Genomic DNA, 15,248 nt, shown 5'->3' on the forward strand with positions numbered 1-15,248 from the left:
CAAGGAAACAAAGAAGCTTCAAGCCTATCAAATAGAGGGAATTGCAGAAAGAAATATGGAGGAATATTGATTGTGACATGAAAAATTAGGTCATCCTAGCTTCTTTTATCTAAAGAATTTGTTTCCAAAGCTACGAGGCAACCTAGATTTTTCCAAACTTCGATGTGAAGTGTGTGAGTTAGTAAAAAATCACTGAGTTTTCTACTCTTTGAAAAAAATGATATTCCTTTCTCCATTATTCACTCTGATGTTTGAGGCACCTTCTCAAATTCATTGTTTATCTAGTGTTAAGTAGTTTGTAAGTTTTATGGATGATTGCAACAAGACAATGTGGATTTATCTCTTGAAAGAAAAAGTTGGGACAATAGATATACTCAAGCTATTTTATAAAATGATCTAAACATAATTTTGTGCACAAGTAAAGGTGATTAGATTCGACAATGGAGGAGACTAGTACTTGAACAAAAAACTTAGAGAATTTTTTTGCACATAATGGTATTGTTCACCAATCTAGTTGTGCTGGAACACCCAAATAGAATGAAGTGGCAAAAAATTAAAATCGATACTTACTTGAGATGGCTTAGGCATTGATGTTTGTTAGAAATGTCCCTAAACTTCTTTTGGGTGATGTTAATCTCACACCTACCTACTTGACAAACAAAATTCCCTCCAAAACTCTTGGCTTTGATACCCCATTAGCAATCTTGAAAAGTCATTTTTCTCATATTCCAAGTCTTGGTTCTCTCTCTTTCAAAGTCTTTGGTTGTAGCATATATGTTTATAAATATAACAATGTATATTTATAAATTTTTAATTACATTTATTTTTAATATTTTTCACCTAGGAAAAATTTAAGAGATTTGGACTTCTAGAGGAGATGATACAAGCCTTCTCATGTTAAGATTGAAGAATCTACCACAAAGAAGAGAAATGTTTAATGTTGTCATTCATACTAATGCCTCATCTTATTTGGCCATTTAGAGACATTAAAGATAGTATCACAAGAGAATTAGGTCTCCCAACATAGTTTAACGAGAGGTTGATGTTATCAAATAACAAAAACCTTCTTAATCCTTTTTAATTATGGGGTATGACACAGAGACCAATTATTGGAGTTGCAACAACATTCAAAAGAGGCTGGTGACCAACAATATGATCATAAATAAAAGATAGAATTTTGTTTAATGCATTGGCATTCATTTGGAGGTGTTTAGGTTCATAAAATAAATGTGTGAAGTATTGTGCAACTTACTTGGAAGGGGAAAAGACCAATAAAGCCGAATTGGTTGAGAGGTGGATGAAAGACAACTTAATTAGAACATTTGCTAAAGGAGAAGAGGTCATAGTTCGAGATCTTGTCAATGCCTTCTTGCTGGAGGGTTTTCAAAATAGAGATTCAATTTGAATGCAAAATGGAAGATGACTTGTAGAGGCACCAAAAGATGAGGCATGGGAGGAAACCAATCAAATTCATTTGATGAATAATACAATATCTTAGGCCTTAATTTACAACTATTTTTTAAAACAATTTTCTATTCTCCAAAAACCAAGAAAAATGTTTGGCAATCATAAAATAAAAAAGGATTTTCTATTCATAAAAACAAAAAGCATAGTGTTTTAATTTCAAACAATATCTTTTAGTTCTTTTTAGTTTTTCTCCTTACAATCATTTAAAAAAATAATTATACAAATATGTTGAATAAGTAAGTATAAAGCCTTACAAATAAAAGATATTTTAAAAACATATTAAAGAAATCATAAAAAATATATAAAAAATAAAAAATAAAAAAAAGCATGTTAAAAATATTCCAACTTCTTAAATAGATGTTTATTCTAAAAAACATCATAAAACAGTTTTTACAAAACTGTTTTTGAGAACTGTTTTCAAAAACAGTTCCCAAACGAAACCAAGTTACCAAAGAAAATGAATCACCCTAAATTCAATGAATTATTTTAACAAGGTAACCATCATTGAAGAGTTATTCCTCCATTATTTTTCCAATACAATGTTTGTCATGCAAATCCTAGACTTGTTTCATACTAGAATAAAATATTTACCACAATCCCTTTTTCTGTTGGTTCAACTTCAAAATTCCTTTTAGGAGGTTGTGAATTGTTCATGGGTTGGCACCCAAAGTCGGAGAACTCCATCACATTCCAGGGACTGAAATCATAAATTCAAGACCAAAATCATGGATATATATCTACATATTGCTATCCAAAAATTAACGAATTTGACATGTTTGAAAGTGTCATGCATAATAATCACAATTGAAAGAACAACCGGTTGAACAGAAGCATTAATTCCCCAGAATGAAGAGGGTGGTCCAGCATGCCTGCTGCACATTTTGGCTGGTTTTTGCTTAAAACATTTTACTTTCAAAGCCCAAAAAATGGATCAACAAAGAACCAATTCCCAACAGCATTTGTGTCATCTGTGTCTAAATTTCTAACACAAGTGCATTCTTAGTATGTTGTCTCATATTTGGTTTTTGTTTTGTTAGTTGTTTATCCATGATTGCCAGGCTCAGGTCAGCCTGGTGACTCCTTGAAGGTAAGCTTGAGCTATTATGGAACTGCCGCTCATTTTTGGGCAAGAAAGAAGAGAGAATGATAAGGTCTGTTTGGGAAGTATTTTCAAAAACAACTTTAAAAGAACATTTTTTTATACTTGTTTTAGGGCAAAAAAGAGGAGAGAATAAGGTCTGTTTTGGAAGCATTCTCAAAAATAGTTTTAAAAAACAGTTTTGAGAATAGTTTTTAAACTATTTTCTAATGTTTTATAAAATAAAATTTGTTTGAAACTTGAAATGCTTTAAACCTTTTCCTATGTTTTTAAAATAATTTTTATTTATAATATTTTACTTTTAATCATTCTCTGTAATTATTTTTTAAAATAAGGGAAAATAATTAAAATATATTTTCTAAAAACACCTTTTTTTGTTTTTAAAAATAGAAAATAAAATTTTTTTTAGAGAAATTTTTAGTTGTTTCACTTGTTTTCTAAAATTTATTTAAAAAAATAATTATACAAATATGAAAAATAATTAAAAATAAAATACTAAATATAAAAATTATTTTTAAAACATATTTAAAAAGATGAAAAATAGTTTAAGAAACTTTTAGGTTATCAAATAAATTTTTATTTTACAAATTATCATAAAACAATTTTGAAAAATTATTTTTCAAAATTGTTTTCTTAAACACTTCCCAAACAAAGCCTATTCTCAAACTATTTTCTATGTTTTCAAATTTTTCTTAAAAACAACTTTTGTTTACAATGATTTTATTTCGACCATTCTACATATATGCATAATTACTTTTTAAAATAAATCCCAAAAAATAAGAAATGACATTTAAAAATAATTAAAATATATTCTTGAAAAACATTTTATTTCTGTAACAAGTTTTCAAAAAACTATTTTCTATCAAAAAAAATTACCAAACGTATTATCAAGTCTAAAAAATATTTCCATTTTTAATTATTTACGGGACAACTTAACTTTGAGTTGAAATTTAGAATTAATTATTTTTATAAAACTGAAAGGTAATTAAAAGATTAGTCCGTGAAGTGATAAGGTGCTGCATAGCATCTATATTTTCAATGATTGGGCCTGGCTTGGGCATGGAAACGGCTGGGCTTAGGTGGCCACATGATGACTCGGTCAGCAGAAGTCCGTAAAGCATTCGAACATCTTCATTCCTACTCTTGAACCAAATTCAAATTCAAATACTAAGGTCATGTTTGGTTCTCAGAAAATTTGAGAGAAAATGTAAAGAAAAGAAAATACAAAGAAAAAATAGAGGGAAAAAAAGTGATAGAAAATAAAAAATAGATTAAAAGTTGAGAAATTATTTTTTTTTATTTTAAACTTATTTTACTTATTTAGCTCATCTATATAAAGAATAAATAATTAAAAATATATAAATTTCTAACCAATTTTAATTATATTTTATTTTCTTTGATATTTTTCATAGACAACAAAACATGAGAAAATCATTTTCTTTTGCATTTTTTGTTCTTTTGTTAGTATTATCTAAGAACCAAATATAACCTAAAAATATAACAAATAAAATCAGAAACTATATATGACATCAAGAGAAAGAATATGTGTATCAAATGAATGATTCTTCATAAATATCAAATACTACAACTGTTCAATCCTACCTTATAAGAAGAAAATTATTATTAGCAGCCATGACTAAGGCTATAGTTAGTTCGTTCTTGAAAAATTTGAGAGAAAATGGGAGAAAATAAAGACGGAAAGTGAAAGAAAAAAAAAACACATTTAATGTTAATAAATTATTTTTATATGCTATTTTGAACTCATTTTACTTATTTTTTTCTCCTTTATAATAAAAATAAATAAATAAAATAAAAAATTTAAAACCAAACATGAGAAATTTATTTTCCTCTTTCTTTAATACTTTTCTAAAACCAAACAGAGCTTAAGATTTTTAGTCTATTATCCTTACATAAGATTTATGGAAATATAACAACCACACACCAAGCAATCATACACAAATACAATATGTAGTAGCAAATCTTAAACAGACACAACCCAAAGTATCAAATCTCAAAAAAATTAATACAAGAAAAAGATAGTCAATCTCAAGCAGGTGCAAGCCAAAGTTTTTGAATCCTACACACAAATATACTTTGCCTCAGTAGCAGCAACTATCCTAATTAGCTTTACAATAAAACTGCAGCATAGGAGATGAAATCAAATGAGCTAGTTGAGGATGCAAAGAGGCTGTAATCTTTGTTCAATGGCATCATCTTCTCATACTAGTGCCTCACCATGATTGTTACCATTCAATGGATGACCTTGTTGAAAGGTAAACTCTTCAACTGGGAACACTTAGATATCTTAACTTCTTGTAAAAATGGCCACTGTAATGAATCTTTAGCCCAAATGCTTGTTAGTTTTGGAAGATCAAAGAGTACTAGGGTCTTCAACTCCGGAAGTGCTTGGTTTTCTAGTTGTGTATTCTTGGATTCCATGATAATCTTTTCAATTTGATAGCATTCTTCAACTCTCAAGTGCTTCAGTTGAAGAAATTGTCGAATCATGCCTTCAGAGAATATCATCTTCAACTTCGGACATTTACTTAATGTCACAGTTGTTAATTGAGACAAACTTCGAGCTTGAACAGGCCCCTGCCAAATGTTTTCCAAATTTGGGACATCGGTTATGTGCAAATTTTCCAACGATTGTAGCACAGCCTCTGATACTCGATCACCATCGATAATGGTCTTAATTTTACTGCATCCTTTAATCAAACAATTAGATATCCTATTCATATTCTCAATGCCAAAATCCGATAGACTTGAAACTCCGTAGTCAATTAGTCCCAATGCATTGGTTTCCATTAGCACCTTCATGATTACAGGATTTACATCATCACCATTGGCCAACTTCAAGATGTTGTGGCCTGGATGATCAATAGACTCGAGAATTTGAGCAAAGGCTGAGTTATGGCAACCAATAGCAAAATGAAATGTCAAGGAACCCTCCTCCCACACAGGCCATTCTTGAACAAATACGCCAAGGCAGTCTACTTTAGGGAAACAAAATCGAAGGGAAGTCAATTTTTTCAACTTAACGATATCCTTTATTACTGGATCTACAATCTTGTCCCACCCTTCTTCCAATGAACCAACATCAATATTCAATTCCTCCAACAAATCAAACGTTGACACTTGTGCTTCAGTATAGTTTGCCATATCAAAATTACACAATGATAATCGCAAACACTTCAACGATACTAAACTTCCAATTTGAAGTAAATTGAGTTTGGTCTTTCGAATGTCCAACACCTCAAGACACGTAAGTGCTTTCACACTAGATGGGATTTTTTCCAACTTAAAGCAGGAATTTAAATAGAGCGCTTTGAGGTAAATCAAGTTGGATAAGGATGAAGGCAGTAATGCAATCTCAGTGCCATGGAGATCTAGAACTTTGAGTTGGGACATCGATTGGAAGAAAAACTTAGGAATGGAAGTTAAGTGCATATTACTTCGAAGCAACAATGTTAAGAGACCAGAACAATCTGGAGTTTCTGGTAAAAGTCCTTGTCGGCTCCCCGTCAAAGAAATCCGACTGGCTTGTTCCCATTCTTCCGCCTTGGGGAAATCTTCGAACTCCTCAGGTGGCTTCACTAAAAATTTGGACTTTGTATTTTGCGATGAGATCCTAAGCGCCATTTTCCGAAGCACTTTATTCATCTTAACACATTTACTATTATCACTTCTCTCCAGCAAAGATACCTTGAAAAGCTCATTCAGTACCGAATGCCCTCTCATGCGCGCACTTCTGAAATTACTTGCATCATTAATAAAACCTTCAGCTTTCCAACATTCTAACAAGTAATCTACATCTATCTCTCTTTCTGCGGGATACAATGCACCATACAAAAAGCAAGGCTTCTCTTCATCATCTTTCAAATCATCATAACAAATCTGTAAGCGTTTCAGCACTTCATCCATGCCTTTGAGCTTGACACCGTCCAATCTTTTCAGCTTATTCAATCCATCCTTCCAAAGCACTTCATTTTCCCCCTTCGTTTTGAAGGTTTGTGCTACTATGTCTATCAGCAGTGGCAACCCATGACACTCATCAACCACACCCCTAGCCAGTGGTTCAATTGAGCGGTTAGAAATGTAATGGCCAACCTTTTTCTGGAATATGTTCCAAGCATCATTATGTGACAATGGCTTCACATCAACAAATTCCTCAGCCTCCATGAGACAACAAATATCTTGGTATCTACTTGCCAACACTACCTTGCTATCCAGGTTCTCATCGATTCCCATTATTCTATTTAGATCAATGCAGTCCCACACTTCATCCAAAAGAATCAAACACTTATTTTTCTTCAATTCTTCAGATATTATCGAAGCAGCATCGTTAACATCGGCATTATCGTCTACATCCAATTTTAGCCGCCTTAGGATTGCATCTTGTACCCCTTTTTCACTCCACTCTTTTGAGACAGTTACATAGATGACCATATCAAACATTTTGGCAACTTTTTCATGATTATTCAAGTTCTGCAATACTGTGGTTTTCCCAGTTCCCACCATGCCCCAGATTCCAATTCTTCTTATTTTTTTATCCTCTAGAAACCCCAGTACATGTTGTAAAGCTTTGTGAAATGATGAGTTTTCTTCTAGTTTGAGTGTACGTATTCTTTTGACAGGCTCTGGCAATTCCATGACTGCTGTTTTTTTCTTCAAGTCTCCCTCTTTCCGATGACTACAAACTTCTTGGCACTTCAGCTCCATCTCTTTGCCAAGATTTGCAAGGGAAAGCAATTTCCATCGATGCTTCTTTTTATTGTTGTATTTGATTTCTAGGTCTTCCACTTGACTTTCAATAGTCAAAGCCCTAGCAATCCAATCTCTTATGCATGACTTTGTCTTAAATCTTCTTATTTCTAGGTCTTTCCTCGTTGCCTTGAGCTTTATGACTTCCTGCTTTAACTTTTTATAGTTTCTGTTCAGATCCTTCAGATAAAGAATATTGCTAATGGCAAAAGTCACTACTCGTTTCCCATCTTTAAATACCTCACCTGCTGCCCCAGCAGCTAGATCAGCCATTCCTGTGTTATCAGCAGTATACAACTCAGAACATCAACAAAAATTCAAAATAGAACCTCAGATGAACAATTAGGATTCATTAGTTACAAAATATTGTCAATTAAGTTGACAGCACTACTGCAAGAATGGTTTGCCAAAGTAGTAATTAATCACAGCATGGGGAACTCAACAAATGGCTGAATCACACTGGTTGAAGCATAAACATTCATATGCTCAAACATTCATATACAGGTTACATTTATGTATCAGTCTGACGAAGTCTGGAACCAAATCCAATTGTCACTACTGTTTTCTAAAATTACACCAATGAGTATCCAAAATAAAGATTTGAACAATGTATGCCTAAAGCAAAAAAAAAAAAAAGAATAAAAAAGAGAGAGAAAATGAGGTGATTGATGCAAATATTGATCAGAAATTAGAATAGAAATTGCATTCTAAGTGTGATATTGACATAAAGTGCATTCTCCAATCACCCATTTTTGCTTTACCCCGCATATGTTTTCCTCTAGTTTTCCATGCGTTGCATCTATTTGAGTGAATAGTGCACACAGTGGAGCCTCCTGAGACAACCAAAGCACAAGAATACGGCAAGAGGAGCGCTGAATCCATGCAACAGGGGAAGAATGCACACTATCGTTTTGACTCTGGCCTATGGCCCACAGTGCACAAAAGGATGGTGGCCAATCTGGCAGCCTCCCCATTGTTTACGGCAACTTTAGGCTCCAAGTTGGGCCCCATGGCCCATGCCACCCAAGCGTGGTGCCCTCTTTGCCAGATGCCCACGCCCACTTTTTTTTGGCACTTAATTTCCTCCCAGCACTTGGATCTTTAGGGGTTCCATAGGATGCCGTCATGCATCCCCAAGCTAAGGTAATCTTGGAAGGGCTACAAATACCCTATTTTATAGTTGGAGATTTTCTCTTCTCCTTTGGGAGGCCTCTTTATTCTTTTCTAGGGTTTAGATTACTTCATGTTTTGGCTTCGATTAAAGTAGATCTCCATTCTCTTTTGATGTAATCTTGCTTTGGATGTTTTCCTCTATTTTTTAACCTCAATTTCAAGTTTCTTTATCTACATTTAATTCTCTAAGAGACTACATCAAGAGTGAACAAAAATCACCCAATGACTAATATTACAAGTGTTGCTTTGGAGAGAGTTTTAACAAGCATTAGTTCAAGTTAAAGGAGATGAGTTTTGTGTGCTACACATTCTAAATAGGGCCAAGGAATGGGAAAGAAGCTTTGCATGATCTTGGTTATTAGTTGAAAGCAAATCTAAAACTAATCTGCATTATTTTTTATTATTTGAAGGCAATACATTTAAATAGACTTAGGGTTATCAACCAAGTCCTGTGATTACTCCTAGGATCACGACAGAATTGTTATAAATAACAATCTACCCTTATTCGAATTTAAAACATAAAACTCCTAATCCTACATAATCCGAAATAACAAAAAAAAAAAGGGTAAATTCAAATAGCTTGACTAATTCAAATTCTCTCACAAATCTAATCTAATCCACTAACAATACTCCCCCTCAAGCTTGGCCATAGATGTCAATGAGTCCAAGCTTGCTTGATAGAAAGTTGAATGCTGGTCCAGGAAGTCCTTTTATGAGTATGTCAACAACCTGTTGGTCTATAGGAATGTACTTTATGCTGATTACCCCTTTCTCAAGTTTTTCGATGATGAAATGTCTATCAACCTCCACATGTTTAGTCCTACCAATGTGCCCTTGTGAATATCCGTGACTCTTAATGAGAATCTTTCGAACCATGCACACGAAGATTGTTTGAGACCGTATTGAGACTTCTTCAATTTGCTTACCATTTTGCCCTTTTTATCCTCTTCAAAGCCGGGTGGTAAGCTCAAATACACTTCTTCCTCTAATTCTTCATGTCGAGTTAATACAATGGCTATTCTAAATTTGATACTAGTGATAATAAGACATGAATTGTGTTGAGCTTTGTGATGGGAACACATGTCTCAGTATATATAGTCAAGTCCATATGTTTATATGAAACCTTTTGCAACCAATCGTGCTTTGTACTCTCGATTGAGCCATTTGGCCTCACCTTAATAGTGAACACCCATTTGCATCCAATCACACTCTTGCCTTATGGTAATTCCACCAAACTACATGTATCATTCCACCAAACTACATGTATCATTCTTCTCAAGAGCTCGCATCTCTTCAAGAATAACATTTTTCCATTCAAGAATAGCTGAAGTATCTTCTATTGTCTTGGGAACATCAATTCTAGAAAGATTTGTGGTAAAGGCATGAAACTAATGAAATAGATTATCATATGACACAAAATTAGAAATAGGATGTTGTGTACATGACCTAACACCTTTTCTAAGTGCAATAGGTTCATCTAGTCTATCCAAAATGGTTTTGGGATTACCTAAGGATGAGGAACCAATTCCTAATATAGGTTCAAATTTCAGATAGTGCACAATGCTCATGCATGGCTTATTCCCTTAAGAACTCTTTTTTTGAGAGTAAACCCGTAGCTCTTACTGATTTGGTATGGTTAGATCTCCCCCTATTTCTAGGATTGGTTTGTAAGTGAATGTTGTGACAAGGTCCAGCTGGTGGTGAGGTTTCAAATGAGGTGAGCTATGGCCTAATGCGTGAGGTAGCCACAGTCTCAGGTAATGAGATAGCAATAGGTTGTGATAGGATCTCAAATATGGGGAAAATAGTGGTATCCCAGTCCCACACGGGAGCTTCTCTATCTCGATTCCCCCTTAAAGTGAAGTGTGTGAATAATATGGGATTTTTCAAAAAATGTGACATCTTGGATGACAAGCATTTTCTTTGTTTAGGGACAATAATACTGAACCCTTCTTGGGTTGGAGAATAGCCAAGAAAGATTGTTGTTATGGCTCGAGGATCAAGTTTGGTTCGGTGTTGAGAGTGAATGTGGAAAAATGCAATGCATCTGAATGTTTTGAGTGGAAGGGTATTTGTAAGCATATTGAGATGTGGGAATTTGTTTGTAAGCATGGATAGTGGGGATTTAAAGGTCAAGGTGCGGCTAGGAAGGCAGTTAATGAGAAATGCAATGGTTAAAATGGCATCCTCCCATAGGTATTTGGGAACATTCATTGTAAACATAAAAACGCGAGCCACTTCCAATAAATGTCTATTTTTTCTTTCTGAGACACCATTCTATTGTGGTGTGTCAGCGCACGAGCTTCAATGAACAATTTCCTTATGTAATAAATAATCTCCCAAGATAGATTGAAAATATTCTTTCCCATTGTCAATTCATAAGACATAAATATTTTTTTGAAATTGGGTTTGGATCATATTGTTGAAATTTTGGAACACTTGATAGGCCTCTGATTTATCTCAAAGGAGATATACCCAAGTAAGTCTTGCATGATTATCAATAAATGTCACAAACCACCGTTTTCCATTCATTGTGGTAACTTTGGATGGACCCCAAATATGGTTGTGAATTAAGGCAAAAAAACATTAAGGGTGTATAGGGTTTTGGAGAAAATGGTACCCGAGTATGTTTTGTAAATTGGCATATATCATAAGTGAAAGAAACAAAATCTTAATTTTTAGACAATGAAGGCAACAAATGTTTAAAGTGCAAAAAATTAGGGAAGCCAAGTCGATGATGCCATAACATTATTTCCTTATCACTAAAAACATAAACAAATGCAAAAGCTTGTCAACCCTCATACTCCAAGTTCTCAAGATAATAAAGCCCCTTATGAATTCTAGCACTACTAATCATCCTCCCTGATGATAGGTCCTGGAATTGACACATTGAAGAATGAAAATTAGCAACACAATTATTATCACGAGTGATTTTAATAATAGATAACATATTGCATTTTAAGGTAGGAACATGAAGTACTAAGTGAAGAATTAAGTCCTTAGAGACTCTTATTGAACCTATTGTAACAACAGAAGATAAAGATCCATCTGCAATTTTTATTTTAGTAAAACTAAAACATGGAGTATATGAGAGGAAAAAAATCAGAACCACCTATCATATGGTCGGAGGCACCGAAATCAATGATCCAAGTTTCCTTAGAGTGAACCGAAGATGTTAGGGCTGAGTGGTTACCAGATTGTGCTACAAAACATGACCCTAGATTAGGATCTAACAGAGATAAGGTTGGTGACAGATTGAGAAGATAATAGTATTGCTCAAGCTATTCCTTGCTAAACAAAACTAATGAATTTGTAAACTGATGTTGTGTTGAAGAATCTATTCCTTGCTTGTCTTGGTTTTATTGAGCTTGAAAACCTCAGCCTTCAGTTTGTCTTTGGGGAACTCAATTTGCAGGTTTTCCATGAAACTTCCAGCATATGTCCCTGATGTGTCCGTGGTGGCTAGAGTGATCACACTACATTCGTTCTCCTCGATGTGGTGTCCTTGAATCATTGCCGTTCTTTCCTGGTTGCAATTTGTTTCTAGTCATTAGGGTCGAGCCTTTTGTTGGTGGTGCACTCAGTGGTTTTTCTTCAGACAACGTAAATGTTTTTCTTCTCTACGAACAACAAAAAAGGCTTCATCAATTGTTGGGAATGGAACTTATTTAAAACACGTTCTTAGACTTCATCAAGATCTCAATTTAATCCAACAAGAAAATCATACACTCGTTCTTTCTCAAGATTCTGCCTCTGCTTCACACTACAGGTTGCACACACCGAGTTTTCATAAAGAAACAAATCCAACTCCTCCAGGTCAGTGAAATACTGAGTAACCGACTGGGTGCCTTGCTTCATCTCCTTTAATTTGGACTGAATTTCGAATAATTGTGACACATTGCCAAGATCGAAGTACATTTGTTGGGCAGTATCCCATACATCCTTGGTTGTATTTAGAAGGAGATATCAGTGGCTAATCTTGGGTTCTATCAAGTTAATTAACTAAGCCTGCACTATAGAATTTTTGGCAAACCAAGTCTTGTACACTAGATCAATTGTTGTTGGAGCTTTAGCTTCACCAGCAAGGTACTCAAATTTTCCTCTGTCGCAGATAACAATCTTCATGGATTAGGACCATTGAAGCTAATTTTTACCATTAAGCCTGTGTGTCGTAATTTAAAGTGAGTTGTTGTCCCCGATGAGAAATGTCGTGATGGACTAATCAACATGGGGTTGACCGGATGCCGTAGATGTAGAGTCATCTCGACATGAGGACCCTACCATGGTTGTTTTTGCCATGGGTATTTTTCAGAGTTCAAGTTCCAATACCATGAAAGCAAATCTAAAACTAATTTGTATTATTTTGTTATTATTTGAAGGCAATACATTTAAATAGACTTAGGTCGACTTAGGGTTATCAACCAAGTCCTGAAATTACTCCTAGGATCATAGCAGAATTGTTACAGATAACAATCTACCCTTACTTGAATTTAAAACATAAAACTCCTAATCCTACAGAATCTGAAATAAAAAATAAAAAAAAGTAAATTCAAATAGTTTGATTAATTCAAATTCTCTAACAAATCTAATCTAATCTGCTAACATTAGTTGACATGGGATTATGCATATGGATAGGAGAAGAATGTGTGTTATACCAGAAAAGGGGACAGGAGAATTGTTTTGAGAAGTGTTAAAAAGGGGAAATGCACCTTAGCTTGTGTTTACATAATGGTGTGCCTTGTATATGTCTGAAACTATTAATGAGTGTTTTTGAGTGGTGATGTGTAGCCAGGTTCAATATTGATCAGAAGCATATGGTTTGATTTGTTCTATTTCTTGTCATCCTAATCATTTTTTTCTCCTTTGTGATGTATGTTTTGTCACAAAATTATCAAAAAGGGAGACTATAAACCTAACATTTGAATATTGGTGAATTTCATGACATTTCTAGTGTAATAAATAGCTAAGGTGTTTCACCAAAATGTTTTACCAATCACAAAGTCAATCATCCATGCAGTGAGATCAAGATTGGTGAAGCTTTGGTGAAGAACAAGCTCATACCAAACACCAAAGGTAAAGAAGGTGATGGTTTTATCTCAAGCTTACAGAATATTGGATTGCATTTCCTTAGAGACTGTATAAAGTGTTTTCCATGATCATTGTAGGATTCCTAAAGTCTAGAGAAACATTGGGTTGTGTTAGGTTGAGAGAGAGCATAGGTTAATATGTTCAAAAAGAGTTTCAAACATTGCTTTCTGGTAGAACCGTAACTAGCATGGGTACTCGCATAACCAGTATAGCATAAAGTAGAGAGGTAACTTCTAGTGAAGCTTGCACAGCCAGCACAAGTAAGTGTGTGCAGCTAATGCTACTTGAACCAAAGAAGCTATTTTTCAGCAGTAAGTCATGCACCAAAAACAATAGGTGTTACTTAGCAAATGTAACTTATTCTAAAGACTATTGTTTTGTCTTAGCCTTGCCCTACCAGCGACATGGAAGCTGTGGTAGCAGCACATCAATATATTATGGAATTCATTTTCTCAGGCACACCTGCACAGCTAATACAATGGGATTACGCTAGTAGTACAAGTAATCCCAGTGGCCAAGGTTGACGTAGTTTGAATTTCTTCAATTGAAAGAAAAGGTTTTGCCCCTAAATTTACTCTTGTAAGAGTTAGTTATGACTCTTAAACACTAATAAACAAATGGTCATCAGTTCATTTTGAGTAATAGGATAAAATAGAAGAGGGAGAGACTTAGAGAAACTCTAGAAGCTTATTCAATTGAATAATTAGCTGGTATTTTAACAAAGCCTCTTGAGGTGATAAGCGTTGAATATCTTAGGAAATCATTAGATTGATGTGCCATTGAATAATATGCAATAATGCTATTAACATATCTTGATTATATGACTAGTATCATTTCAAATTTCACACAAATACATATATATTTCAAAGTCATTGATACTTCCAGATTTGTTAATCACAAAAGGTGAGTGTGTTCTAGACATATCTTGATTATATGACTAGTATCATTTCAAATTTCCATAGGATACTAGCTTAAGACTTGTTTTCATTGTTTGTTTGGGTCAAGATTATTTTGATCAAAGGCATTTTCTTTGCTTGCCTTCTATTTCAAAAATAAGGTCACACTACAGTATTGTAGCTCTCATCTTTATCAAGGGTAATAATATTGCTATTAAACTAAATATCATCCACAATGGGTAAAGTTCGGGTCAAAAAAATTCTAAATCTTCTATTACTACCATTTACTCTAATGGTGGGAAAGAATACCAAGGCTTCAAATCTGTGTTTGAAAATCATGGGATCTAAATCTTATCTCACATTTGTACACAACTCAACAAATCACCTTCATTGAACATCGTTTTCAACATATTATCGAATCATGACTTACCCTCCTTCATCCGATATTCTTGCTTTTACAACTTTGGTCTCTCACTTTTAAAATTGCCATTTATCTCTTTATTAGATTTCCTATGCCTAATCTTGAGAATAAATCTTCATTTGAATGCCTCTTCCACTCTAAGCCTAACCATTCAAAATTAAAAACACTTGGGTGTTTATGTTACCCTTGGATCTGCTCATATACCTCTCACAAAATCGAACAATGTTTAAAAGCTTGTCTATTCTTAGGTAACTCTCATATTCATAACTCTTACATTTATTTTGAGCTTATAGATCACAACTTTTATATTTCTAGGCATGTTCAATTTGATGAGACATCA

At 34.0% G+C, this 15,248-nt stretch overlaps 1 protein-coding gene across 4 annotated transcripts in view; it reads right to left on the bottom strand.

Moving 5' to 3' along the window:
* Positions 1 to 4,518: 4,518 nt before the first annotated feature.
* Positions 4,519 to 15,248, bottom strand: part of LOC117926706 (disease resistance protein RPS2-like) — a 44,136-nt gene continuing 33,406 nt past the window's right edge. For 2 of the 4 annotated variants that reach the window (XM_034845945.1, XM_034845946.1), the window contains exon 3: positions 4,519 to 7,605. In XM_034845945.1, coding sequence (XP_034701836.1) covers positions 4,817 to 7,603 — 2,787 coding nt within the window. In that variant the 5' untranslated portion in view covers positions 7,604 to 7,605 and the 3' untranslated portion in view covers positions 4,519 to 4,816. Of the gene's footprint in view, positions 7,606 to 11,158; positions 11,379 to 11,641; positions 12,124 to 15,248 lie in introns of those variants that run through there. The other 2 variants (XR_004653213.1, XR_004653215.1) reach the window with 2 other exon arrangements.

This window comes from Vitis riparia, chromosome 12 (genome assembly GCF_004353265.1).
Source record: "Vitis riparia cultivar Riparia Gloire de Montpellier isolate 1030 chromosome 12, EGFV_Vit.rip_1.0, whole genome shotgun sequence".
NCBI lineage: Eukaryota > Viridiplantae > Streptophyta > Magnoliopsida > Vitales > Vitaceae > Vitis > Vitis riparia.